Below are 16395 nucleotides of genomic sequence, written 5' to 3'. Positions count from 1 at the left end.
AGGAAACCTTTCTCCAGGTCCAGAGGCCTTTCAAGAGTTTTCTGGTTTAAAACCAGGAGTAAAAAAACCCCAAAAAACAAAACAAAACAAAACAAGCCCAAACACAACCAGAATCACTATGCTATTTGTGAGTCAGTGGTCCAAGAAAAAAGGGGAATTTGTGAGTAAAAATGCTATCATTTCTATGTCAACCTTTTAAATTTATTTCTCCCTTTTTTTTTTTTTTTTTTTCACTTTAGTGAAAATTTGCAAACAAGATTTGTATTTTACCAGGAAAAGATGCTTTTCATTTATAAACTATCTGAAGATGATGTTTTGACACACTGGAGGTTTTTCTCTGAACATTTTTTTCATACTGGCAGACCCTCAGACATGACTCTTTCCCACAAAAGTTTCTTTTTTACAGACTGTCATTTCCCAACAGAGGCAAAAAAGTACCCAGAAAATTCACAGTCAGATCTATCACTCCCAGACTGGCTGTGGGCTCCTCACCAATGCGTTCACATCTCAGTTAAACTTTTCAACTTTTTGCATGTATTCGAATACATTTTCTTTCACAAGGAATCTGTTGCTGTAACACAGGGTACATCGTTGATGTGAAAGAGAACAGAAGGGTAAAACTGGCATTAGGATTGGGAAAGCTTTGTTACAAAGCCAAAACTGGGGTCCTGGTCTGTGATTTGGTAAGATCCAGCTTTCCTAGGGGCTAGGAGCTCAGCTCCCAGAGGTCCTGTCCTTACCTGTCGTCTTCCTCTGCTGCTGACAAACCAGTTGAGCTCTATAAAAACTGCTTCTAGTGACAAATTCCCTCCTGGCCACAGCGTGCATTTGCAGCGTGCAGTTTTATTACTGCATATAGTACTTAATGCAGCCGTATGTAGATCCAGATGTCTTTCATCAATCCCAAACCTGCCACAGCTGTAACCAAAGTAACCGAAAAGACACCGACATTTTCCCTGTTACTTTCCAATGCTTACACTTCTTGCAGGAAAATAGGAAGAAGCATGTTAAAAAGTATGTGTATATCACATGTACATCTTCTTTCGTCATGTACTGTGTGCCTTTAAGTTCTTAAGTTATGTATTATTCATACGGTTTAAAAAAAATCAGTTTTGCTCAAGAAAAAGAAAAGAAACTATTGGTGCCGTGCCAGTCATCTGCAGTTCAGCATCACGTTTTGCAACACAAGTCCGCGGTGTTTCATTTCTGTTTCAGGCTGTGGTTGGCTATGGAAGCACTAAGCATGGAAATAGTACAGGTGTTCAGACTAATTGTAAGTCTGGCTTGGCCCCACCTGTATCTAGTATTGTTCTATAAACTTGGTTGGCTTAAGCTAGCGCAAGTGAAACACGATAGGTATGGTAGACGTGGGTTTGGTAAACTTGCTGAAGAGTTGTGTATACATTCCCATAATAGTGTATGGTATCTAGTGTGCCTATGTATGCATGCGTGAATAGGGATGATATATGTTGATAAAATATAATGACCGGACTTTAAAATATTCTGCATCGAAATGTATAATACACCTATAGAAGCGTACGCAGGTGCACGTTCTTTGTATCATATACCATTTCCACGCACAGCACGTGTGTACATGTGTGCGCACGCATGTGCCCACGTGTATACGTGTATCTATGTGTTGCTGTGGTCCCCAGTGTGTAGTTTATAGTTTGGAGAGAAATCATCCTCCATCATTCGTCACTGCTGAGCTGCAGCAGACCAGGCCAGCACATCATTTGTTAACAGCGACAAAGCCGCACTCATAAACGCCGACATGTTACATTAATTTATAGGCACTGAGTGACTTATTAAATGTGACGTGTGAAATATAACAGGGCCCGGTATGGATGATTAGGTTTTGGGCTTTGAATTGTTGACAAGGCAGGGGTAATGAATTGCGGGACACAAGCTAGTATGTTTCCCCCTCATTAGTCAGTATTAGCTGCATTAATAGTAATAATTGGATATATTCATCATTTAAAATGTTTTAATAAATGTTTGGACAGCACCTGATCTAGGCTGTCAAATATTAGACTGGAAGGTTTGTGATGGGAGAAAAATTATGCCGTTACTTCTGCGGAGATTTATACAGCCTAAGGGGTGCCATTTGCCAATGTCCTTTAAGAAGTAATGGGTGGAGATAGTTTGGAAAAAGACAGTGCAAGAAGCGAGAAACCAGCCTCTCTCACATTTCAGGAAGACATTTCGGTGTTATTCTAGAGACTTCTTGGTCCTGAGGCCAGGTCTCCAAGATGGGGTCTGAACTGGTTGTTTCTGGTCGGGAGCCAACCTCAGATTGGAACTTCACAAAAGGTGTGCGTGTTGCCATCTGAATTTCTGTTTCACTCTTTTACAACGGCAGACTGAATGTTGCCCAGAGCTCAGGAACTTTCCCATTTGGGGTTTTGGCTTGGAGTCATCAGTACTTTGAGCTATTAACATATTTAAAATTCCAGAAAACTTTCTGCCTGGACATCTTAAAAGTATGATTTTCTGTGGGATAAAGGCAAGACATTTCTGTCGGTGTTCTGCCAGGTCTCCTTTCATTCTTGGTTTCTGTATCTCAAATGCATTATTGCCTAAAATTCGATACAAAGATTCCTCTGATTAAAGAAAAAAAAAAATTGTTTCATTACTTTGTAATCTTCAGAAGTGGAATTTAAAAAATAGCATAAAACTGTTACCAAGGAATGCAGACTGTATTTGTCTCTTGCTTTAAAAACGACATGTGTGTGAACACTAGAATGTGCCTTCTAAATGACTGGATGGAGATCAAGAAGACCATGTCCAGTTGCAAAAAAATTATATCAGTTCAAAGCTTGTGACACGCCGCCTGGCTGTAACCCAGTATGTAATGAAACCCATTTTTTAAAAGCAACCTTCAGAATATACAAAAGTAAAAGCACATGGAGTTATTGGCGCTGCATCACTAGACTGGCAATTTTTATTTTAAAAGAGTCCTCTAAGGAAAAGCCTCGCTGCTGTGGGAAGCAGTGTTTGGTGGCTCAGTAGGAGGTACGCTTCCCTTTTTAGATGCTACTGAAGAGGTGTCACACTAGGGAGTACCGCGTTGCTGGAGGTGCTGTCTTTCAGGAGAGATACAAAGTCAAGTGTCTGGCCACCTGTAGTCATAACAAGTCCCAAGACACTTACTGCAAGGATGAAAGTTTTCTCCTCGGTGTCCTTGCTAGTTCCAGCTAGCTGCTTGTACTGAGCATCAGGAATCTTTTAGATGAAGGGATCTTCATGCTCTCCGAAATACAGTGAGCCAAACCTACCTCTTTATATCCATGAACTTATTCTGTGTAAAAAGTTGGTGGAGGACTCGGAAGGTGCCAAGGCTAAATCTGGCTGTAGATAGGTAACGCTGCAGCTCCAGGGTGGCAGAAAAGCTTCATTGCAGGGGCAGGAACAGTGCAGTCGTTTTGCACTTGTCATAGTTATTCTGCACGGTGGAAGAAAACTTTGAGGGTAGAAACTTGGTCATTCAGTTATAACCAGAATGATTCATACTTCCGAGCTTGGAGTAATGTTATTTCATTTAATAGACACCAAAGTCGCATACAACTTGTTTAGATAATGTACATTTAACTGTATTTTCCTGTTCGTTTTGAATCAAGCCCTGAGTAGTATTTTGTCGGGGTTATCTCTTAGTTGGTGGTTATTGTTGACAAGTTGATGTGAGGGTATTTTAGCGTCTTGTCTAGCACCTGTCTGCTGATAAGTTTGTCTCTGGCACTGCACAGTATTTCTTCAAACTCCCTCTTAATTTTTATTTGGAGATTAAGCAGGGATTTAAAACTTGATATTGTACGCTCAGCAAATGAGGTTCATCAAGCCTTTGGGCATATGGCTGTGTTTTTATTTCCTGTATTAGTTAACTCTGGGCCTGGAGCCTCAACTCATGAGAGAAGATGAAAATTCATGTTTTCTCTATGTTTATATTAGCGCCTCTGAGATCAGACCCTGATCTTGTCATCTAGGTTCACATTGTTTAGCCAATCATCTTACGGGATTTCAGCCTTTTCATTAGTGATATGTATGTATTATAGAAAGGATAACATGTTTCAACATTTAAGTTAATTATTATACAATTAAGTCTTCAGTGGAACTTTGTCAGAGCTACAGAATCGAGTGAAAAAAGAATGATCAATATTCAGTACTCACGTAGACTCCTTGATGATTTTAAGCGACTGTCTAGTTAAAAAGATTTTGGGTGAGGTTTGTTAGTTATGTTTACATTAACAAGATATTATTTTTTTTTCCAGGGAGGTGCTAGAGGGAGGCAGCTGTAAGTTTTTGCTGATCCTCTTTACTCTTTGCCAGTTGCCAGCACAATTGTTCTCCAAAGAAGAGCAATAGAACATAAAATAGTTAGAGTAAAAGGCTGTTAAGTTGCAAGCACTTCCTAGTCCGCTGAATTAATTGTGACTTTCATTGGTATGATGTAGATGAACAAGAACTTGAACCTTTCTTCCCCGACTGTCTGGCAAGGTTACTTAACTGCTCATTGTAAACCTTTTTTCCATCGCTGATGCTGTCCTCACTCCTCTACAGTGATACAGAAAAATAATAATTATGCAGTACTTATATAGGACTTTGTAAACCCTCATGCTCTGTGTTTTGTGGATATGAATCCTATTGATCACAGGTATCATCCCTGCTTTCACACCGAAAGGCATGTCGGTGACACAGCCAGACACCCGGGAGAGATCCCAGCTCTTGACTATGTTTTAACACCCATGGAAGATGCCTGTGCCTGCTAACAGAAGTCACCTTCTTTCCAAGGATAATAATGCACGTTGTTCACTGCTCCCTTAGGCAGGGTATCTGATGCTGTGCCTCTGTCCTTACAGTGTCTTGGTCCGTTGAACTCTATGCTAAATATGCTGTTTCTCCTAAGTCCAACCAATGAACTACACAGGGGCACGAGCATAGTATATTTTATTACAGCCAACTCATCTCCTTACCTCGTTCCAGTTAAAATTTGTCACCAGCATCCTGATCTGAATTCTACTCCAGTTTTGGGACATTTGGTTTTGCCCTTCAGCTTGGGTACCCTCCCTGGATGGTTGGCTTCAAGGGCGGAAGAAAATACTCTTGTTATCTGCATCACGTTTCCGGATGGGTGCAACCCACGATAACTTTGTAGGTTCTAATGCCTTTTCCACATCTCTCTGACACAGAAGAGGGCATCAGCAGAAGTATTTTTCCTACATATTCAAGGCCCATTGCTTTAAGAAAAGCTCTGAAGTACTTAATCCAAAGCTTGTGATATAAGCAGATATGATTTGATTCTACATGTCTGCTGCAGAGGTCATTATTTCTAAGAGTAATCAAGCTCTTTCAGTGTCATGGTAAAGGTAGTGCACACATGCAATATTTGTTGCGGACATCTCCAACGTTACATATAGCGTGATCCTCTTCGCCATCACATCAAAACCTCTCTTTTCCCCTTTCTCTTCCAGTTTTCCCCTTCTGTGGTGACTTAGAATGAATTTTACAGTGTCTGGGTTGGTTGCCGATACAAACAGAAAAAACTTTGCAGCATTTTATACCTAGAGCCGGTTCGGGATCCCCGTCAGACGCCCCTGGAATATCTCCTCTTGTTGAACCACCGCATGCACAGCTCAAAGTGCCTCCACCTTTCCACAAAACAGCCCTTTGCTTCCTTCCAGCACTCAAAATAGCAACTACACTCCGGATCCCGTCCTCATTGCCAGAGCTCCCCGCTGCAAAGGAAGCAAGGCCTTTATTCTCTTAAATATCGTGAAACAATGGGAACCCCTGGATGGGATGTCCAGCTTGTGGGCAGGAGCCGAAGGCAGCGCATGAATTTCTTCCATAGCATTTTTGTGCTTGATCTTCTCTTGTATAAATACAAATACACATTTGCGTGTGTGTGTATATATATATATATATTTTTTTTTTTTTTTTTTTCTGGGCAGCTAATTCTAGACTCACCCTACTAGTTTCTTTAAAATACTCCTTTTAATTCTTGCATTTTTTCTTTTTTTCCCAAGAGAACCAAAAGAGTACAAAAAGTACTTTACAAAAAGTAAAATCACATCTCCCAGCAGAATCTCTGTCAGATTGTCCTTTGTCACCGACTCTGACCGGGTTCCCAGTTTAGTTTTGCTTTTAATTTATTAAAAGTTAGCTTTTAATAACGTAATAACTTTAAGTTATTGGGTTGTTTTCTCCCCCATGTAAGGTCCTTCACTGCTGCTGCTTTACTTGAAGCAAACGCTTCGTTTGCTTTTGAAGCCTAAGTTGTCTTAGGAGGGGATGCAGTCAGTCTTTCAGCGTATTGACACTTCCCAAATATTTCTCTGTAATTACTCCGATGGGTCGGGTGAGGTAAGTTCCACTCATCTTCATAGCAGGACCGCGTGAACAGGAGATTTACAGTCGCGTTTCTAAGTTGTCCATCGCTGTTGGAGTTCTGCTGAGGATTTAGTGATGCAAAAGCTGAGACTGGGGTGTCAGCCCAGCAGTAAATCCCGTGGTCTTGCCACGTCGGTCTTGCAGGCGATGATCCCGAGGCAGTGGAGCAGCTGCAGCCGAGAGCCCCTGAGCTTGCACAGAGTCAGCATCCCGTGGGCACACTTCAGCACGCGTGCTGAGTTGCTGTTACATTTCTCTGGGGCTGGAAACTCCTTGGATTTTTAATGATTTTGAGACATGAATGAACTCAATCGCTTTGTGCATTTCTTATGTGCTTCTGATTCATTATTGGCGTACACTGATTCATTATTGTAAATAAGAGATCTAACAGCATCTTTCTTTGTCGTTTGTCTCTCTTCAGACCATCAGTCCCACACATAAATCTGGTCAAAAATAATTTCCATGTCAATCTAAGCAGACCTCCAGGCTTTTTTTAACATTAAGCATCTTCCACTTAAAAGAAAAAATAGTAATTAAAAAAAAAAAAAAAACAAACCATCTTGAGAATGAAACGGAGCAGGTTCAGAGCCAGGTCTTGGGAGGGAACGCCGTTGTAACATCTGTTCAGCTGGGTTTTGAGTAGCGCTCCACCTCTAGTTGTGCAGAAACTTATCTCGGTGCTTTAGAGGCTCAGACTCTGGCCAGAAGGTACAGCGCGCGCACGCGTCCTTTAAATAGCCTGACCCTCCGGGTTTTGGAGATTTGGATGACAGCATTGGTGTGTCAATGTTATTTAAGGATATTATTGGTGTCAGGTTATTTGAGGAATCATTAATTATTGTATGTGCAGGCAGACTGCACACAATTTTGCATGCAGGTGATTTACACGTGCCTGATCCAGGGAAAGGTGGGAAATGTGTTTCCCGCACATGAAATATTTACCATGTGAATCTTTATAAGTTTCTCAGCAAGCTGGTGAAAGAAACGTGTCATCAGCACCCTCGGCTCAAGGTGACAAGTTTTAGGGTCCCATGCCTGCTGTGAGAAAACCAGCTTCAGATGGCTGGGTTGACGCTGCTCTCCGACATACTCTGACTTGGATACTGCTGGTGCTTTTTGGTAACCACGCTGAAGTTGCAGTAGTTTACCTTGAGGTAGCGGGCAACCAAAGACTGATATCATATTACAATAACAGTAATGCTGTTATCTGTCATCACTTACACTGAACAGAGGTTCTTTTAGCAAAAGTATGACTCTGGGAGGGCTGCTAATTCAATGGCATTGTGTGAACTATGACAGACCGCAGAGCTGGTTTATATTTTTTTTCCAGTGACTGAAGGCTAACATCTTCAGTAAAAATTAAAAATAGTTAACCCCCTTTTATACCCTGGTATTTGAGGGGTGAAACAGGAGTGAAATGGGGAAAGAGTGAAGGGGAAAGTAGTTAAACTGAAACAAATGGATTGAATATTGGTTTTTGGTTATTTTACTAAATACGTACGGATAGATTTTGTTGGTTATGTGACTACTCGCTTGATAATAAAGCACTCTAATGCTGGAAAGTCTGCCACAATTGCAGCTAACGCGCCGGCGCATCGGCTCGTAAAGAAGAGTCTGTGATCTGAAGGATGCAAAGGAAGGCAGAGCTGGGAGGCTTCTGTGCTCTGGCGGCTGCCAGCTGAGCTGTGCGTGGGGCCGGGGCGCGCGTGCGCTCCGCTGCTTGTCTCGCAAGGCTGTTTCTGCCAATATAACATAGAGGATGTGTGTACGTTCGGTTATCTTGCATCTAGCTATCATAAAGCAAATACGCCGTGTATATTCTGTACACAGGTGGCATAAACTCCTTCCAACTTTTTTTTTGTGATAGGAAGGTAGCTGCAGTTCAAATTTAATACAAATTTTAGATAATGGAGCTGGGCACAAGTAAGGAGATATAAGAAAATTCAGATTTTCTCTACTTTAAGAAAAAAAAAAATATTAAAAAGTCAGACCTGGGGGGGGAAATTAAATTACAGAAAACTGAGCACTCAAATCTGCCTCTGGACTATTTTTAATTCTGTTTGTGATGTTGTTTTTTGGTGGTGTTATCTCTTTCTTTTCTTATTAAAAGTCTGGGAGAAGAAACCAAAACAGTCTCTCTGGGATTTTAACTCACTCACTCATGGGAGAAAATGCCAAACACACTTTCCCAAACTACTCTAAATTTCTCTGATGCGTTATAACTCGGTATCAGAGCGCTAGAGAAGTCCAGAAGATGCAAGATGAAAAATTGATATGCTGTGCTTCACTGTGCAGAACACACAGACCTGAGGAAAAGTGACTGCGAACACTTGCTGAAGCGAGCAATGAGTAATTTAAGGCTGTTTTGGGCAGTCCTACCTTCCGATTTGGTGATTATGTGGGTGCCTCCTCAGCTATTTGCTGTGCTGAGCTGAATATTTACTGTATTGATAACAGCAATGCTACTGCAGGAGTCAGAGCAAGTTCACAGAAATAATGTGGACTATTCTGTTTCTATTATTATGGCATTGCCTGAAGAATCTCAGTCAATAGACTCCGACTGCTTGAGGCTTATTCTCCCTGTCACGTTGCCTTTCTTGGACCTTTTCTGCAGTTCAGGAGGAAGATGTATATTTTCTAGTAAAATAAATATTTTTCCGGGCTTTTGGTTTTGGCGTTTGTTTGTTTGTTTTTGCTTTTAACCCAGTGAATTGTTTAACATCCCATAAATGCAAAACATAGGTCTGATTCTTCTTCCATTTTAAATCAGTGAGAACACTGTGAGAGCAGATTTGAGATTTTTTTTTTTTTTCTTAATTGGAGTGTTTGACAACTCAAGAAGGTTATGTTTAGAAGAGAGTTAGATGGCTGTATCTGGTGTTTAATTTCTCTTCTACAGAATAAATTTCCCATTGTAAAAATGCCACAAAAGGTAGCTACTGCTGTTTATTGACTAAAGAGCCAAGTAAAATCCAGCTGTGAACATGTGGGTAATAGGAGGTTTTCCCCATGCCTATATTTGATTTCCATGCACAGCCTCATGATGGTAAATATCAGTGTAAGCCTCAATTTTTCTTTTGTGAATAGGGAACCTGACATGACCGGTTAGTTGTATGTGAAAAGGTCTGCGGGGGGGGGAACCAAACCAAAAACCAAAACAAAACCCACAATAAAACCTTGCAACAATAGACTTGTTAGTAAATGGATCTTCATACCTTAAATGTTAAGGAATTTTTTCCCCTCTTTTTTTCTACAGTTGTTAGCAGAGCTGGGCTAAGCTCAGATTTTCTATAGTGTAGGAAATTCCATTATTTTGACAATTTTTCTCTGGAAAAGTGGAATAAAAAAGTGCTTCCTTCAAGTAAAATATAAAAATGTTGGAAAACTAAAGAAATTGTTGTTCAAGAAAAAAGAAATGCTTTATTTTAGCTTAATTTTTAAAAGTTGGGAATTTTCCATTGTAAAATAGGAGTTTTGACTAGAAGAGTCAACTTGAAAGGGAAAAAAATTAGCTTTGTCCTTCTGAAATTTCTAAAGGGACATTTTTACATTTTGATTATTTACTTTTCCAAATAAAATAGCATTAAACAATGCATTTTCTCTATATTTTTATTTTAGTAGCAAATTACTGACTAGATCTAGTTACCAGTAGGTGCAGTAGAAGTTGCCGATTAAGAAGGAAGTGTGTGAAAAGTGCATAGAAAACCCTGAGGAAGCAGAGGAAACGGCTGCGGTGCGCGCACTGGCTGCCTCTTGGTGACCCGTGGACTCACCCCTATGTTCGCCTCAGTAGTTCTTGATATGCCAAGTTTTCACCAGAAATAAAATACCCATCAGATACTGAGACAACTGTATTTGTAGTATCACATCCCCAGCATCCTCTCTTGCTGGGAGGACAAGCAAAGGAAGGAGGTAGGCTGACGGCAGAGCTGGTTCTGCGAGGTACTGAAGTATGTGAGTAGTACCTTTGTCTCCATTAGTACTGCTTGTGTATTTAAATTTATGCACATATTTAGTACTCTGCTGAATGGGCATGCCATACAGAATGGGCATGCAATCCTTTTATCTGATGGACGGTTGCTAATTATTGCACTGGCCCAGGTATTTTGGTCTTACTAATTTTGCAAACCCACATATACTTACTGCTGTGTTTCAGCCAGGAGTCGAAAGTTGCCCTCTTCTATCAAATGTGTTTATACCTCAGAAAAGGTGCATTTTGTCAATTTTGTTTGCCCTAGCCGGGTTTAAGTTGTATAACCGGCACTCACTTTCTGGATAGCCACTGGTCTGGCTGACCTTGGCAGCACGACAGCTGTCGTATTTTCACATGGATGAACTGTTCTTGAACAACTTCTCCAATGTATCAGGAACAAACAAGCTTTTCTTCAGCATCAGGAATGCAGCAGGTCTTCTTTCCAACTATTTTTTTCTCCTTCCACAGACATATTTATTGTGGCAATAGCAAGAAAATCCTACTGCTAAGACTTCGTGTTTGAGTTCCTTTAAATTTCCTTCAGGGAGTGACAGAAGAGCCAACCTAGATCATGTCAGAGCTTGCTTTCTTTAATTTAACTCTTCATTTATTTTTAATAGACATGGGTATTAATTTGTAGTGGCAAGAAAAGTAGGAAGGCAAAATCCTTTTGCATCTTTATTGCTAGTATTTCTTTTTGTGCTGTGTATTTATTTAATTTAAATCGCTGTGATTGCTAGCAGTGACAAAGAGCGGGATGCTGCTGGGGAGGGTATCGCACAGACCCAAAGGTTTTACAGTGCGATGGCCAAGACGGCCAGCGATGAATGGCAGGGAGTGTTTTGTACAAGAGGAGTGACCTCCAGCTGGTAGCGTGCCCGCTAGGTTCTTCAGCTGAACGAGAGGAATCAGAGGATGGAAGGAGCAGGAGCGAGGAGGGAGCCGGTGGCAGGAGTTCGATGAACAGAGTGGGAAGGCAGCGGGGGCAACCAGGGAGCTCAGACGGGGCTGGGGTAAGAGTCCCTCGCTAGCAGAGAGGAGAGGGTAATGGTGAGAGCACAGTCCTGCCGACACCAAAATTTTTGGGAATGCAGCAGTTGTTTTAGAAATAAAAATCTTCATCTCCAAAAAGGAATTTTCGATCAAGCTGTGAGAAAAGGAGAGAACGCTCCCAGAAGAGCCGATAACCCGTTTGTTAGAGCTTCTGCCTGGCAGACAGAAGTTCGTGTTAATTTGGGGCCCGATTCAGGCTGGAGGTTTGTATTTAACTGAAGGTTGTATTTCTACATTGGTCCTTGCAGTTACTTAGAGATTTGTAGTAGTACAGCGCCATGGATTAACTGCTCAGCAACTTCGCTCCTTGAGTAGTTTTTGCAGCCTGCACTGAGCTGCATCTTAGCACACCTAAACATAATCTAAAATTAACTGGTTTTCTCCAAAACTGCACTCCTATACCCTCCCACCATGTCTCTGTGGGATAAGGGGTGAAGCACCGAGTCCTTTGATTTAACAGCAATGTAAGTCAGTAAATCCAAGTGCTTTGTAAAAGTTTGCATGTTTCTGGACCGGAGCTGACTCGCATGGAGCTGGCTTGTGTTTCTCTGCTCCATATGCACAAATGCTCTTCACACCAGGGATGTTAGTAGTCAGGAAGGGAGTCAGAAAATATGTTTTGTTTGATTCATGCAAAAAAATAAACCTTCAATGGTAGCAATAAGGATAATTGATGACTGAGCGTTGTGTGGCAGAAGAGCTGGTGTTCAGCGATCACATAAGTTTGGAGAGAGAGTTAAAGCTGAAGATTTTATTGACACTCCTGTGTTTTGCACATTTTTTTCATCTTGGGAATGAATTTCAGACCCCAGTGGTTAGTATTAATGCTATATATCCTCTGTGGTTAGTATTAATGCTATACAGCCCTGCCAAATGTGGAGAAAGTTAGAACTGAAAAAAATAACCCACTGTGAAGAAGTTAGATGCAAACAAACGGGGATGGAGGTTTATGCTTACAAAGAGCTCAGCTCTGTTGGCACTTCTCCTGGACCAGTCCTGTCAATCTAAATCTGAAATATTTGCAGAGTGAAGTGTTGCTAATGAGCAAGGCTGGCAGGACCGGGACTCGAGGTGAAGGCGGCACCTGAACAAGCGGTTTAAAGCAGGAACCGAGAGACCGGGCTGAACCCCGTGAATCAAACTGCTCCACTCTACCCTCGTCTTAATCTGTTCGCCTCCGCCTTCCTGCCAGAGCGGGGGAGGCCGTCAGCCGGCGCGTGCCATGCCCGCTCGGGAGCCGCTCGGCTCTTGCCTCGATGAGCGTGGGATGCTTTCGCGTAGCCAGGGGGACTCCAGCTCTGGTGTGTTCCCAACCAGAGTGCAGCCTATAGTTTGTTTTGTCTTTCCGTGGAATAAAAATACGGCGCTTGGCAGAATGTGTTCTGTAAACAGGCGACTTTTTACTTAAAATGCAGTGAGCGAACTTGGCTGTGTAAGCTTGGGGTCTTGAAAGTTCCTCTGAAAATGCTGTTATTTTTTTAAGTTAATTTTTTTTTCTGGAGTTGATTTAATTCAAAGGAAGTTTTGTTTGCTTGCTTGCTTGCTTGCTTGCCTGAGGTTTTTTGGTAGGTTTAAATAGATGAGCTTCATTTCTTCTGCAGTTTATTTTTGGTGAAACTTCTGTAGAATTTGGGGGAGATAGCCCAGTGCGAATGGAGTTAGACTTTGAAACTTCGGGTTAGAGTTTGCACACCCCAAAAGCCAACTCTTGTATTCCATATAATTTTCCAAGCCTTTAAGCTGATATGAGCTCAGACTTTGTAAGGGAAGGGAAGGCGCAGTGTTTCTCTGGAAAGCGTCACGAAGAGCTTTCCATCTCTTTGGGGGCCTTTGAGTCAACCCGCCAACCCCCATTGCCCAGCGCCCATCCGTGCCGTGCAAAGCCAGACCGGGAAGGCGCTTCCCACACTTGCATGGCTGACACTGCCTTTCAGTGCAGATATTTTTAACTATTCCATGTCCCAGCTCCGCTCGGGGCCGAGGTCTTGCTCCAGGGCTGCGGCAGACCGGGCGGGCAGCTGCTGGGCTCGGCGCTTGGTGAAGCCGCCAAAAATCCCCCGGCAAACCCAGGGCAGCGCCGGCTTCTCCCCAAAGAGTAAGTGGCTCTGAGAGGTTTTGCCACATAAGGGCCTGTTCGAGGCTGCAGGCACCAGCTGACAGGGATGTCTTTGCCTCCCAACAGATGGCTGGGCTTTTTATTTCAGCAAGCAATCTCGCGCGGAGGGGTGGTCTCTGGATCCTGCCAGCATTTCGCATGACAGGGCCAGCTTAGGGCAAGAGGGATCTGATGTCCGTGCCCTTCATAGCTCATGAGCTAAATGACGAGCTGTTGACAGGAAAGCCATCATCTGAAGTGTAAGATCCTGAACTCTCCCCGCTTTTCGTTTTTCTTTGGCGGAATTAATGCCCTATTTGCTTGTCTCTCAAAATCCATTCTGGCACGAGTACAAACCCTCGCCTGGTGGCAAGCAGTTGTCTGGATTCGAGATGCCAAGATTTGTGCTGACAGCTCCTTCTACACAATCTGAGTCAGGCTGTCACAGCTGGCCATTAGAGGCTTAAAAAGACACACACATGTACAACACATAGCACCAACTTCCCGCTATTGAATATCAGAACCTGCTTGATGAGAAAACGTAATGGCTTACACTGCTCTTTAGTGTAAACAAACACACTGTCTCCAAACCCCTGTTCAAGTGTGGCGGCTGTTTATTTTATGTTGATTGCTTGCTGTTATTCGGGAGCACAGGTCTAGAAGGGACTTCCTGGGTCAGGAGATCCAGTCCTTGATAATCCCAGGCATCGCATCTTATAATCCTCCTCATTACCTTGCTTTTCTGTAATGAAAACAGCCCCTTGTAGTTTCAACTTGTCCTTGTAGCCATTTGCCTAGTATGATTTTCTTGGCTTGGAGGAACAAGCACCAAACCTTGCCTTGTTGAGGGGTGGCATCACAACTAGAGGAGGGCAAAGAAGGCCGCGCATCAAAAAGGGATTTTCTGAAACTGTTTCCCCTGCAATTTTGCCTTTCTTGGTGTCAGTGTGTGCAAATTCTGCTGACCTAGCATTCAGTTTGGGTGCTAAAAAATGGATGCTTGCAAGTGAACTTTCTGATTTAAAGTAAAACAGGATCAAACAATTCCCCGCCCCGCTTTTGTATATGGAAACAGGTCAGATTAGCTTCTGCTTAGTCAACTGATGGCTACTGCAAGTGTAATGCTGCTCTGTCTGGTTGTGCTAGGTTTTAAACTTGCTGTAGGATTAAATTTTGCATGGTTGAGCTTTAGTAGACCTTAGTCTGTAGTTTATTTTGGACAAAAGGTTGATAAACTTCGGCTCTCGGGGAGGAAGCCTGGAATCTGAGACCCACTATTATTCATTGACTTGTCTTTATGAGTTTACAGTCCACTGATGCATAACACTGAAGGAAATATTTTTGGTGAAATGTTTGCTTTTTTCTTTGGCTTTGTAAAATGCAATGTCTTTTCTTGGAGATATATGTCAGGGTCATATAGCTACTTCAGTGAACTGTGTATGGTCAGGAAATAGACTGCATTGAAAATATTTCATTTTTCCGTGAAGTCAGTCTTTTAACCAAGACTTGCCCCCTTCTCCTCTCAGGGTTTTGGGTCTCCCACTAACCACTATTTGAGCATTAATTTTATGCACAAACTGGGTTTAATTGTGGAAGGGAGACTTCAACTGTATGGAACATTTTCAGTATTTTTATATTAAATCAAAATTTGCACGCCACAGCGTACTTGTAAAACAAACCCCTTTTTATACATAAGGGAGTTTTCTTGGCTGGCATTTTTCTGTCCTCTTTTTGCTGTGCTGAAATACGTGTCTCTTACTTCCTGGCTGCTGTGGATGGCACGGCGAGGCTGGCCGTTTAGCGTGGTAGAGGGACTGACTCTGCAGACTTTAATGGATCTGACACAACAGATCTATTAAGTTAATGCTTAAATGCTTAGGACATGCTTACACATTTTGCTGGATTGGGGCCCGTGCCAGCTCTGCTCCCTCTTTGGATGGTCAGTGGGATGATTTGTCTGAGTTGGGAATACTAACGTAAATAAGGCTTTGTTGGACCAAATGTGCAGACGTTACATAGTACTACTACGCACTGTTTATAAGACGTTAATGTCTGTTTCTCTTTCTCTGCAGGTTCTTCTTGAAATTTTTCCTCAAATGTAACCAAAATTGCCTAAAAAATGCAGGAAACCCTCGAGATATGCGTCGATTCCAGGTCAGTCGGACACGCTTCCTCCGTTAAAAATCAGCAGCTGTTAGGGACAGAAGTACTTTGACCCAAGCTAACCTAGTAATTCACTGGAAGATGCTAAAAACATAAGGTCACAGAATATTGCCTGAGGACTTCTTATCACAGCAGAATTGGCAGGAAATAGTTGGGTTTTCTTGCTCTGGACAAGAGAACTCTTGAAGATAATGTCATCTCCATGGGAAGTGAGAGCATAAAAGGAAAAATCAAAATGACCTCACTGTTGTTTTAAGTTATGGGGCTACCCCGCTCCAAGATATTCCCTTCTGCTTGGGGAGCTATTTGCGTCCATGTAAACACTAAGTGAGCACCATGTTTATTGGAAGGGGCAGAGGGGGGTATAAGAGCAATTAATAAAAGCAGGCTCATGGCTACATTTCAGCAGTTATTCTTCAGCAGTGTTAAAGACTCATAAATGTGCATCAGCGAGATGAAGGTCCATCCCTGTAGTCAGCACCTGGAAAAAAAACTACCATTGGGTGTATCCTTCTTGGGATGTTTTGGGCTGGTATTTCCCTGCTGTTGCAGCATGTGGCAATGGGGCTTGGGAACTGTAGCATCAACACAGCTTCAGATGGCCAAGGACTTTTTTTTTTATGCTACACCTACATCCACAACTACCTTTGGGATTAAGTACAGCCCTGTCCCTTGGGAAGATGGTCTGCACTTGCCTTCCCCAGTGCTGGCAGCAGAGTGGCGT

At 42.3% G+C, this 16395-nt stretch overlaps 1 protein-coding gene across 10 annotated transcripts in view; it reads left to right on the top strand.

Moving 5' to 3' along the window:
* The window catches only part of EBF1 (EBF transcription factor 1), a gene marked incomplete at both ends in the record, with an annotated part of 282086 nt that overhangs the window by 163034 nt on the left and 102657 nt on the right, over nucleotides 1-16395 (top strand). For all 10 annotated transcript variants that reach the window (XM_082324547.1, XM_082324546.1, XM_082324545.1 and 7 more), the window contains one exon: nucleotides 15581-15662. In XM_082324547.1, coding sequence (XP_082180673.1) covers nucleotides 15581-15662 — 82 coding nt within the window. The remainder of the gene's footprint in view (nucleotides 1-15580; nucleotides 15663-16395) is intronic.

The sequence above is a fragment of the Platalea leucorodia genome (genome assembly GCF_965183815.1).
Source record: "Platalea leucorodia genome assembly, chromosome: 11".
In the NCBI taxonomy this organism is placed as follows: Eukaryota; Metazoa; Chordata; class Aves; order Pelecaniformes; family Threskiornithidae; genus Platalea; species Platalea leucorodia.
This window is presented reverse-complemented; position numbering and strand designations above follow the sequence as displayed.